Source organism: Vidua macroura, unplaced genomic scaffold (assembly GCF_024509145.1).
Source record: "Vidua macroura isolate BioBank_ID:100142 unplaced genomic scaffold, ASM2450914v1 whyUn_scaffold_146, whole genome shotgun sequence".
Taxonomy (NCBI): domain Eukaryota; kingdom Metazoa; phylum Chordata; class Aves; order Passeriformes; family Viduidae; genus Vidua; species Vidua macroura.
This window is the reverse complement of record NW_026530554.1, coordinates 189545-201666: the sequence shown is the minus strand read 5'-3', so window position 1 is coordinate 201666 and position 12122 is coordinate 189545. Positions and strand designations below refer to the sequence as shown.

The 12122-nt window shown below is 53.7% G+C and overlaps 1 protein-coding gene across 1 annotated transcript; it reads left to right on the top strand.

Moving 5' to 3' along the window:
- Window positions 1-1645: 1645 nt before the first annotated feature.
- Window positions 1646-3437, top strand: LRRC4B (leucine rich repeat containing 4B; the record flags this gene model as incomplete). The annotated part of the gene is given in 12 exon segments (XM_053969240.1): window positions 1646-1828; window positions 1830-2180; window positions 2182-2316; window positions 2318-2422; window positions 2424-2755; window positions 2757-2896; window positions 2899-3002; window positions 3004-3144; window positions 3146-3200; window positions 3203-3342; window positions 3344-3400; window positions 3402-3437. Coding segments are annotated over 12 exon segments (1779 nt in total), but the record flags the coding sequence as incomplete, so codon positions are not given.
- Window positions 3438-12122: the final 8685 nt, after the last annotated feature.

Below are 12122 nucleotides of genomic sequence, written 5' to 3'. Positions count from 1 at the left end.
GTCCAGCCTAAAGTATTAATCAAAGTCCACGTTGAAGTATTAAAGTCCGGCCTAAAGTATCAAAGTTTGTGCTAAAGCATTCAAATGCGTGCTAAAGTCCGTACTAATAAATTATTTGCTATTAATTTATTATTATTAATATTATAGAAATTTCTCCACAAGAAGAAAACACTTCTTTGGTGCTTCTCATTAATTACGATTACCAAACGAACCAACCTTTGGTGCTTCTCATTAATTACGATTACCAAACGAACCAACCTTTGGTGCTTCTTTTTAATTACGATTACCAAACGAACCAACCTTTGGTGCTTCTTTTTAATTATAATTACCAAACCGACCAACCTTCGCTGCTTCTCATTAATTGTAATTACCAAATTGACCAACCTTTGGTTCTTCTCCTTAATTACAGTTGCCAAACCAACCCATCTTTGGTTCTTCTCCTTAATTACCGTTACCAAACGAACCAACTTTTGGTTCTTCCCCTTAATTACAGTTACCAAACCAACCAATCTTTGGTGCTTCTCCTTAATTATGAGTACCAAATGAACCAACCTTTGGTTCTCTTCTTAATTACAATTACCAAACCAACCAATCTTTGGTGCTTCTCCTTAATTATAATTACCAAACCGACCAACCTTTGCTACTTCTCATTAATTATAATTACCAAATTGACCAACCTTTGGTTCTTCTCATTAATTACGATTACCAAACGAACCAACCTTTGGTTCTTCTCATTAATTATGATTACCAAACGAACCAACCTTTGGTTCTTCTCCTTAATTACAATTACCAAACCAACCAATCTTTGGTGCTTCCCCTTAATTACCATTACCAAACAAACCAATCTTTGGTTCTTCTCCTTAATTACGATTACCAAACGAACCAACCTTTGGTGCTTCTCTTTAATTATAATTACGAAACCAACCAATCTCCGCTGCTTCCCCTTAATTACCGTTACCAAACCAACCAACCTTTGGTTCTTCTTAATTATAATTACGAAACCAACCCATCTGTGGTGCTTCTCCTTAATTACACTTGCCAAACCAAACAATCTTTCATTCTCCTTAATTATAATTATGAAAGCAACCAATCTTTGGTGCTTCTCCTTAATTACAATTACCAAATGAACCAACCTTTGGTTCTTCTTAATTACAGCTATGAATCCAACCAAACTTTGGTGCTTCTCCTTAATTACCGTTGCCAAATGAACCAACCTTTGGTTCTTCTTAATTACAGTTATGAATCCAACCAAACTTTGGTGGTTCTCCTTGATTACCGTTACCAAATGAACCAACCTTTGGTTCTTAATTACAACTATGGAACCAACCAACCTTTGGTTCTTCTCCTTAATTACAATTACCCAACGAACCAATCTTTGGTGCTTCCCCTTAATTACCGTTACCAAACGAACCAATCTTTGGTTCTTCTTAATTACAGCTATGGAACCAACCAACCTTTGGTTCTTCTCCCTTAATTACAATTACCCAACCAACCAATCTTTGGTGCTTCCCCTTAATTACCGTTACCAAACGAACCAACCTTTGGTTCTTCTTAATTACAACTATGGAACCACCCAACCTTTGGTTCTTCTCCTTAATTACGATTACCAAACCAACCCACCTTTGCCGCTTCCCCTTAATTACAATTACCCAAACGAACCAATTGCCTCCCCGCGCAGGTGATCCGCACCGACACCTTCAAGCACCTGCGCCACCTGGAGATCCTCCAGCTCAGCCGCAACCTGGTCCGCAAGGTGGAGGTGGGCGCCTTCAACGGGCTGCCCAACCTCAACACGCTGGAGCTCTTCGACAACCGCCTGACCACGGTGCCCCACGCAGGCCTTCGAGTACCTGTCCAAGCTGCGCGAGCTGTGGCTGAGGAACAACCCCATCGAGAGCATCCCCAGCTACGCCTTCAACCGCGTGCCCTCGCTGCGCCGCCTCGACCTGGGCGAGCTCAAGCGCCTCGAGTACATCTCGGAGGCCGCCTTCGAGGGCCTGGTCAACCTGCGCTACCTCAACTTGGGCATGTGCAACCTCAAGGAGATCCCCAACCTGACGGCGCTGGTGAGGCTGGAGGAGCTGGAGCTGTCCGGGAACCGCCTGGGCCGGGTGCGGCCGGGCTCCTTCCAGGGCTTGGGCAGCCTGAGGAAGCTGTGGCTGATGCACGCGCGGGTGGCGGGCGGTGGAGCGCAACGCGTTCGACGACCTGAAGGCGCTGGAGGAGCTGAACCTGGCCCACAACGACCTGGCCTCGCTGCCGCACGACCTCTTCGCGCCGCTGCACCGGCTGGAGCGCGTGCACCTGCACCACAACCCCCTGGCGCTGCGACTGCGACGTGCTCTGGCTCAGCTGGTGGCTGCGCGAGACCGTGCCCAGCAACACCAGCTGCTGCGCCCGCTGCCACGCGCCGCCGGCGCTGCCGCGGCCGCTACCTGGGCGAGCTGGAGCCCGGCCACTTCACCTGCTACGCGCCGGTCATCGTGGAGCCGCCGGCCGACCTCAACGTCACCGAGGGCATGGCGGCCGAGCTCAAGTGCCGCACGGGCACGGCCATGACGTCGGTCAACTGGCTGACGCCCAACGGGACGCTGATGACGCACGGCTCGTACCGCGTGCGCATCTCGGTGCTGCACGACGGGACGCTCAACTTCACCAACGTCACCGTGCAGGACACCGGGCAGTACACCTGCATGGTCACCAACGCCGCCGGCAACACCACGGCCACCGCCACGCTCAACGTCTCGGCCGCCGACGCCCGCCGCGGCCGCCGCGGCCGCCGCCGCGGCCACCGGCTACACCTACTTCACCACGGTCACCGTGGAGACCACCGAGGGCGCCGGCGGCGACGACCAAGCTCCCCAGACCCCCGCCGCGCCCCACGGCGGGCCGGCTGGGAACCGGCCGGCGCCTCTACGGCCGCCCCGGCCACGCGCGCCACCGGCAAACCCTTCACCGTGCCCATCACGGCGGCGGCGGCCGGCGCGGCGGCCGGGGGGAGGTCTCCAAGATTTGGACGACGTCTTGAAGACCACCAAGATCATCATCGGCTGCTTCGTGGCCATCACCTTCATGGCCGCCGTCATGCTGGTGGCCTTCTACAAGCTCCGCAAGCAGCACCAGCGCCACAAGCACCGCGGCGGCCCCCGCGCGCGCCGTGGAGATCGTCAACGTCGAGGACGAGCTGGCCGGAGGTCCCGCCGGCGGGGGGCGGCGGCGGCCCCCGGCGGCGGCGCCGGGACGGGTGGGGACAACCGGTTGGCGCTGCCGGCGTTGGAGAGGGAGCACCTGGACAGGTACGCGGCGTTGGCCGCCCACTACGGCGGCCCCGGCGGCGGCGCTGGGCTGCGGGAAGACGCCGCTGCTCAACTCGGTGCACGAGCCGCTGCTCTTCAAGAGCCCCCTCCAAGGAGAACGTGCAGGAGACGCAGATCTGAGATTTTTTTTTTTTTTTTTTTTGGGGGTGGGGGTTGGAGGGGGGGATTGGAAGCCACCCCCCCCCTCGCCCCGAAAATCCACCCGGACGGAAGGAAAAAAGGGGAAAAAAAAAAAAAAAAAACCACCACAAAAAACAAACAAACGAACAAAAAAGAAGATTTTTGGGGGAGAGGAAGAGGAGAAATGTGAGGGGAGGCTCGGAGGAATTGGGGGATGGAGCTGGAAAAATGGGGGAGACGCTGAGGAAATGGGGGGAAATCCCCCAAAAATGTGGGGGGGGAGTGCTGAGAAAATGTGTGGGAAAAAACTCCTGGAAAGGATGGGGGGAAAAAACATCCCAAAAATGTGGGGGAAAACCCCTTAAAAATGTGGGGGAATCTCCAAAAAAAATTGGGGGAGGCGCCGGAAAAAAAATTGGGGGAGACTCCTAAAAAAAATTGGGGGGGACACCTACAAAATATGGAAGAAAATCCTCCCAAAATGGGGGAGAAACTCCTAAAAAAAGTGGAGAAAACTTAAAAAAAAAAAAAAAAAGTGGAGGAAAATCTTCAGAAATATGGGGGAAACGCTTAAAAATGGGGGAGAAAATCCAACAAAAAAAACTGGAGGAGACGGCACAAAAAAAATGGGGAAACTCCTAAAAAATGGGGACGAGACTCCTGAAAAATGTGGGGGAGTCTCCTAAAAAATTTGGAGGAAAATCCCCCCAAAATGTGGAGGAAAATCACCGAAAAAAATGGGGGGGGAAGTATTAAAAAATGTGGAGGAAAATCCCCAAAAAGTGAGTGGGAAAATCACCGAAAAATGTGGGGGAAATGCTCCCCAAAAAATGGGGGAGATACTTTTGGAAAGGAGAAGAAAAAAAACCCAAAAATGTGGGGAAAATGCCCCAAAAATGGGGGGGAAAGTCCTAAAAAAAAAGGGCGGAAAATCCCCAAAAAATGTGAGGGAAATGGCGTGAAAAATTATGGAGGAAACCTTAAAAAATATGAGGGGAACCCTAAAAAATGTAGGGGGAAAGGGTGAAAAAATGTGGAGGATAATCCCCAAGAAATGTGGGGGAAAGCCCAAAAAATGTGGAGAAAAATCCCCCCCAAAATTTGGGGAAAACCCGAAAAAAATGTGGGGAAGCACCCCAAAAATTATGGGAGAAAATCCCCCCAAAAATGTGAGGGAAACCCGAAAAAAATGGAGAAAACCCTTAAAAAATAGGGAGAAAACCCTAAAAAAATGGAGAAAACCCTCAGAAAATTATGGGGAAACCCTAAAATAGGTGGGGGGACCCCCCAAAAGTTTAAGGGAAACCCCCCAAAAATTTAGGGGAACCCCCGGACCTGCGGACCTGGAGGAAACCCCAAAAAATTGGGGACCCCCCCCCACTAAATTGGTGTTGGATGGGATGGAAAACCCCTAAAAATGGGGAGACCCCCCCCCAAAAATTAGGGGGGGACCCCCCCAATCCCCGAACTTTGGACTTGGAGATGAAGACCCCCCAAAAACGAGGGGGGAACCCCCCAAAAATGGGGGTGGGACCCCCCCAAAACCACGGACCTGGAGCTGACCCCCCACCCTCAAAAAAATTTGGGGTGCGGGACCCCCCCGGAACTTTGGACCTGTTGCTGAACCCCCCCAAAAAAAATTGGGGTGCGGGACCCCCCCTCACCTGCGGAGCTGAAGAGGAGCCCCCCAAAAATGGGGGGGTGGGACCCCCCCCAAAACCACGGACTTGGAGCTGACCCCCCCAAAAAAAATTTGGGGTGCGGGACCCCCCCCACCTGCGGACTCGGAGTAGACCCCCCCAAAAATAGGGGGGGAGAACGTGAGGACCCCCCCCCAAAATAAGATGGGACCCCCCCAATTAAAATTTTCAGCCCCCCAAAAATTGGGGGTTTGGAACCCCCCCCCCAAATTAAGGTTTGGACCCCCCCCCCAAAACGGAGGAAAAATGGGGGGGGGAGACCCCCCAAAATGAGGGGACCCCCCCCAAAAACGGGGGGCGGGGACCCCCAAACCCCCCCCTCCATTCAAGAAACGCCCCCAGCCCCAAAAATTGGACCCCAACCCCCCAAATTGAACCCCAACCCCCCCCAAAATTGGACCCCAAAACCCCAAATTTGACCCCGAAAAATGGGGGGGGACCCCCAAAAACGGGGGTGGGGGAGGGGACGCAAAGTGCAAAAGGTGGGGGGAGGGGTCGGGGTGGGGGGAGGGGAGGGTGGTGGGGGAGGGGCCGGGGGGGGATTTTTTAATTCGCCGCGGCCGAAAAGAAGCGAAACTTTCCTACTTTAATAAAAACCCAGCGGGTGTTTCCAACGGCGCCGGGCACGGGGAGGGAGGCGGGAGCTGAAGCCGGGATTTGGGGCGGGTTTAGGGGCTTCAGGACGGGTCCGGAGTGACTTGGGCTGGGGTTTAGGGGGGTTTGGGGTGGGTTTGGGGGGGTTTGGGGTGGGTTAGGATGGGTTTGGGGGGTTTAGGGGCGTTTGGGTTGGGTTTTGGGGGGGTTTGGGGTGGGGTTTGAGGGGGTTTGGAGTGATTTGGGCTGGGTTTGGGGGCGTTTCGGGTGGGTTTGAGGGGTTTGGGGGTGGTTTTAGGGGTTTGGGGTGGTTTTAGGGGGGTTTGGAGTGACTTGGGCTGGGTTTAGGGGGGTTTGGGGTGGGTTTGGGGGGGGTTGGGGTGGTTTTAGGGGGGTTCGGAGTGATTTGGGCTGGGTTTAGGGGGGGGTTCGGGTGGGTTTGAGGGGGTTTGGGGTGGGTTTAGGGGGGTTTGGAGTGACTTGGGCTGGGTTTGGGGGGGTTTGGGGTGGTTTTGGGGGGGTTTGGGTGGCTTAGGGTGGGTTAGGATGGGTTTGGGGTGGTTTTAGGGGGTTTGGGGTGGTTTTAGGGGGGTTTGGAGTGACTTGGGCTGGGTTTAGGGGGGTTTGGGGTGGGTTTGGGGGGGTTTAGGGGCGTTTCGGGTGGGTTTGAGGGGTTTTGGGGTGGTTTTAGGGGGTTTTAGGGGGGTTTGGATGGCTTAGGGTGGGTTAGGATGGGTTTGGGGTGATTTGGGCTGGGTTTAGGGGGGTTTCGGGTGGGTTTGAGGGGGGTTTGGGGTGGGCTTAGGGAGGTTTGGAGTGACTTGGGCTGGGTTTAGGGGGGTTTGGGGTGGGTTTGAGGGCTTTTGGGGTGGTTTTAGGGGGTTTTAGGGGGGTTTGGGTGGCTTAGGGTAGGTTAGGTTGGGTTTGGGGTGGTTTAGGGGGGGTTTGGAGTGATTTGGGCTGTGTTTAGGGGGGGTTTCGGTGGCTTTGAGGGTGTTTGGGGTGGTTTTAGGGGGGTTTGGATGGCTTAGGGTGGTTTAGGATGGGTTTAGGGGTGATTTGGGCTGGGTTTTAGGGGCGTTTGGGGTGGGTTTGAGGGGGGTTTGGATGGTTTAGGGTGGGTTAGGATGGGTTTGGGGTGGTTTAGGATGGGTTCAGAGTGACATGGGCTGGGTTTAGGGGCGTTTCGGGTGGGTTTGAGGGGTTTTGGGGTGGTCTTAGGGGCGTTTGGAGTGATTTGGGCTGGGTTTGGGGGCGTTTCAGGTGGGTTTGAGGGGTTTTGGGGTGGTTTTGGGGGGGTTGGATGGCTTAGGGTGGTTTAGGGGGGTTTGGAGTGACTTGGGCTGGGTTTAGGGGGCGTTTGGGGTGTGTTTGAGGGGGTTTGGGGTGGTTTTGGGGGGTGTTGGATGGCTTAGGATGGGTCTAGGGTGGGTTAAGATGGGGTTTGGGGTGGTTTAGGCTGGGTTTAGGGGGGTTTAGGGTGGGTTTGAGGGGTTTTAGGGTGGTTTTAGGGGGTTTGAATGGCTTAGGGTGCGTTTAGGGTGGTTTAGGATGGATTTGGAGTGATTTGGGCTGGGTTTAGCGGGGGGTTGAGCTGGGTTTGGGGTGGGTTTGAGAGGTTTTGGGGTGGTTTTTGGGTCGTTTAGGTTGGGTTTGGATCGTTGTGGGATTCTCATCTGGTTTTAGGGTGGTTTGGGCTGGTTTGGGTTGGGTTTGGGGTGGTTTTGAGTGTTTTTTGGGTGGTCTTGGATGTTTTGGGGTTGGTTTGGGGTTGGTTTTGGGTTGGTTTGGTGGGTTTGGGTTGGTTTGGGTTGGTTTTGGGTTGGTTTGGTGGGTTTGGGTTGGTTTGGGTTGGTTTTGGGTTGGTTTGGGTTGGGTTTTGGTGGTTTGGGTTGAGTTTGGGTTGGTTTTGGGGTTGGTTTGGTTGGGTTTGGGTTGAGTTTGGGTGGTTTTGGGTTGGTTTTGGTTGGTTTGGGTTGGTTTTGGGTTGGTTTTTGGGTTGGTTTGGGTGGGTTGGGTGGGTTTGGGTTGAGTTTGGGTGGTTTTGGGTTGGTTTTGGTTGGTTTGGGTTGAGTTTGGGTTGGTTTGGGTGGGTTTGGTGGGTTTGGGTTGGTTTTTGGTGGTTTGGGTTGGTTTGGGTGGTTTGGGTTGGTTTTGGGTATTTTTAGGGTGGTTTTGGGTGATTTTGGAGCATTTCCGATGTGGGGTTAGGGTGGTACCGGAGCCGATTTAGGGTTGGGGGGGTCAGAGGGGTTGGGGTGGTTTTGGGATGGTTTTTGGGGTGTTTTGGTGATTTTGGGGTGATTTTTGGGCTGTGAATGACCCTGGACCGAGGTGTCCATTGACGTGGTCGAGAACACTCCAGAAATGCCCCCAAACCACCCCAAAAAATACCCCCAAATCGCCCCAAAAATACCCCCAAATCACCCCAAAATCAACATCGAATCCCGCTTTAAAAATACCTGAAAATCTCGCCAAAAATACCCCAAAACCACCTCAAAAAATACCCCCAAATCACCTCCAAAAATACCCCAAAGCCCACACCAAAAATATGCCCAAAATTACCCCAAAATGCCAAAAATTACACCAAAAAATGCTCCAAAAACTACACCAAAAATACCCCAAATTACCACCCCCCAAAATTCCCCTCAAAATGCCCCAAAACGGTGCCCAAAAATACCCCAAACCCCTCACTAAAACCACCACAAAACACCCCAAAAATACCCTAAAAACACCCCAAAAATGCAAAAAACCCCACCCAAAACCCCCCAAAACAATCCCAAATTTCCCAAAAAAAATCCCCAAAAGCCACACCTAAAATATCTCAAAATGGCCCCAAAACCACCCAAATTCTCAAAAAATACCCCAAATAGCCCCGAAGTATCCTAAAATTGCCCCTAGAACACCGCAAAATCGCCCCAAAAACCACCGAAAATACCCCCAAATGACCTAAATTCCCCAAAATCCCCCAAAACCCACCCCAAAATATCCTAAAATCGCCCCTAAACCCCCCAAAAATGCCCCCGAATAATCTAAAAAATCCCCAAAACCCACCCAAAAGCCACCCAAAAATACCCCAAAAATGCCCCAAAACCACCGAAGTCCCCCCGAATTCCCCCCAAAAAACCCCAAAATGCCCCAAAAATCCCCTAAAAAAACCCCAAAATTTCCCCAAAATCCGCTAAAAAAAACCCAAAATCGCCCCAAAACCCCCCGCAGGTCCCGGGGGGGGCTCCCCCTCCTGCCGCTGTTCCCGTTGCCATGGGAACGGAGCGGGGGGGGCGCTGCGGATGCGCGGTTGCCATGGGAACAGCGCGGGGGGGGGTGGGATGGCACTGCGGCGTTGCCATGGCGACAGCGGCGCGGGGGGAGGGGGTACGACCGTGGGATCAGCGTGGGGGGCGTGGTGTTTCCATGGTAACGGGAACAGCGGCGCGGAGGGAGGGGTGTATTGAGGGAATGGCGGTTGCCATGGGAACGGGAGAGGGGCGGTTCCCATGGCAACGGGAACAGCGGGGGGATCGGTTATCGCGACCCCCTCCGGGAAAATGGAATTGGGGAGGGGGGGGGGACGCCAAAAATGGGGACCCCCCACCAAAATTTGGGGTCCCAAGGGTGTGACCACCCCCAAAAAAGGGACCCCCCCCCCAAAATTTGGGGTCCCAAGGGTGTGACCCCCCCCTCAATTGTGGGACTCCCCCAAAATTTGGGGTTCTAAGGGCGCGACCCCCCCCCCAAAAATTGGAGACCCCTCCCCAAATTTGGGACCTTCCACCATTAAAGAGACCCAGGGGAGCGACCCCCGCCGTAAAAAATGGAACCTTCCCAAAAATTGGGACCCCCACCCAAAAAGGTGCCAAGGATGAACCCCCCCCCCCCCCCCCAAGACTCGGGACCCCCCCAAAAAAAATGGAACCTCCCAAAAATTGGGGACCCCTCCCAAAAATCGAATCCCCTCCCCCAAAATTTGGGGTCCCAAAGGCGCGACCCCCCCCCCAAAATAAAATGGAACCACCCAAAATGTGAGGACCCCACCCAAATTTAGGGGTCCCAAAGGTGCGACCCCCCCAAAAATAAAACGGAACCGCCCAAAATGTGAGGACCCCTCCCCAAATTTGGGGGTCCTAAAGGCACGACCCCCCAAAATAAAAATGGAATCGTCCAAAATGTGAGGACCCCTCCCCAAATTTAGGGGTGCCAAAGGTGCGACCCCCCCCAAAATAGAATGGAACCTCCCCAAAATTTGGGGACCAAAGGCACGACCCCCCCCAAAATAAAAATGGAATCGTCCAAAATGTGAGGACCCCTCCCCAAATTTGGGGGTCCTAAAGGCGCGACCCCCCCCCAAAATAAAAATGGAACCGCCCAAAATTTGCCCCCCTCCCCAAATTTGGGGACCCCTCCCCCCCGAATAAAAAAATGGAACCGCCCAAAATCGGGGTGTCCCCCCCGCCCCCCAATCACCTTAGGCCCCGCCCCCCAAACGCTCAAGTCCCGCCCCAAAGACCGCAGGCCACGCCCCCAATGACCTTAGGCCACGCCCCGCGGGGGAGGGGGGGAGGGGCGGGGGGGGCAAAGGGCGCAGGAGGGGGAGGGGAGCGGCCGCTAATTAGTGAGTTGGGGTTAATTAGGGCGGTAATTGGGGGGGGGCTGGGGGGTGGTTAAGGGGGTTTGGGGGGTAATTAAGGCGTGCGGGGTTAATTAAGGGGGATTGGGGGTTAATTAGGCGGTTTTGGGGATTAATTAAGGGGGTTGAGGGGGTTAATGAAGGGGTTTTGGGGGTTAATTACGGAGGTTTGGGGGTTAATTAGGGGTGTTGGTGGTTAATTTGGGTGGTTAATTAGTGCTATTTAGTGCTAATTAGGGGTTATTTAGTCTTAATTAGTGTTACTTAGGGGTTAATTACTGTTAATTAGTGCTTGATTATGAGTTAAGTAGTGTTAATCGGTGCTAATTAGTGTTAATTAGTGTTAATTAGGGGTTAATTGCTGTTAATTAGTGTTAATTTGGGTTACTTAGGGGTTATTTGGGGGTTAATTAGGGGTTAATTGTGGGTTAATTAGTTTTAATTAGGGGTTAAATAGCGTTTAATTAGGATTAATTAGGGGTTAGTTAGGGTTAATGAGTGTTAATTAGGGGTTAGGTCGTGTTTAATTAGGACTAATTAGTGTTAATTAGGGGTTAAATCGTGTTTAATTACGGTTAATTAGGGTTCAATTAGCTTTAATTAGGGGTTAATTATGGGGTCAGTTAGTTTTAGTTAGGGGTTAAATTGTGTTTAATTAGGGTTAATTAGGGGTTAATTAGGGGTCAGTTGCCGTTAATTAGGGGTTAAATCGTGTTTAATGAGGGTTAATTAGCGTTAACTAGTGTTAATTAGGGGTTAATTAGCGTTAATTGGCCGCCCCCAGGCCATGGAGGAGCAGGCGCGGATTCGGCGCGTCGGAATCCTGGGATACGGCGAGCTCAGGTACTGGGGGAACTGGGAGGGAACTGGGGGGGACTGGGATAAACAGGGATAAACTGGGAGGGACTGGGAGGGACTGGGGGGGACTGGGGGGGGACTGGGATGGACTGGGGGGGGACTGGGACAAACTGGGGGGAACTGGGATGGACTGGGATGGACTGGGATGGACTGGGAGGAACTGGGAGGAACTGGGGGATACTGGGAGGGACTGGGGGGGACTGGGGGGGGACTGGGATGGACTGGGATGGACTGGGAGGGACTGGGAGGAACTGGGGGATACTGGGAGGGACTGGGGGGGACTGGGAGGAACTGGGGGGATACTGGGAGGGACTGGGGGGGGACTGGGATAAACTGGGACAAACTGGGATGGACTGGGGGGGTACTGGGATGGACTGGGATGGACTGGGACAAACTGGGATGGACTGGGACAAACTGGGATGGACTGGGATGGACTGGGACAAACTGGGGGATACTGGGAGGGACTGGGAGGAACTGGTGGGGACTGGGATGGACTGGGGGGGACTGGGGATGGACTGGGACAAACTGGGAGGGACTGGGGGATACTGGGAGGGACTGGGACAAACTGGGGGAAACTGGGAGGGGACACTGGGGGCACGTTGGGGACATTGGGAGGGGACACTGGGAGGGACTGGGACAGACTGGGAGGGACTGGGAGGGGACATTGGGGGGTGCTGGAAGGTGACAGGAGGGGACAGGGGGAGGGGACAATGGGGGAGGGGACAGGAGGGGACAGGAGGGGACAGGAGGGAGGGGACAATGGGGGAGGGGACAGGGCTGTCCCAGGGGAGGGGACAGCGACAATCCCGACGTCCCCAGTGTCCCCTCAGGGCAGTTCCTGGTGTCACAGGGGAGGTGACAGGAGGGGACAGGAGGGGACAGGGGGGAGGTGACAGGAGGGGACAA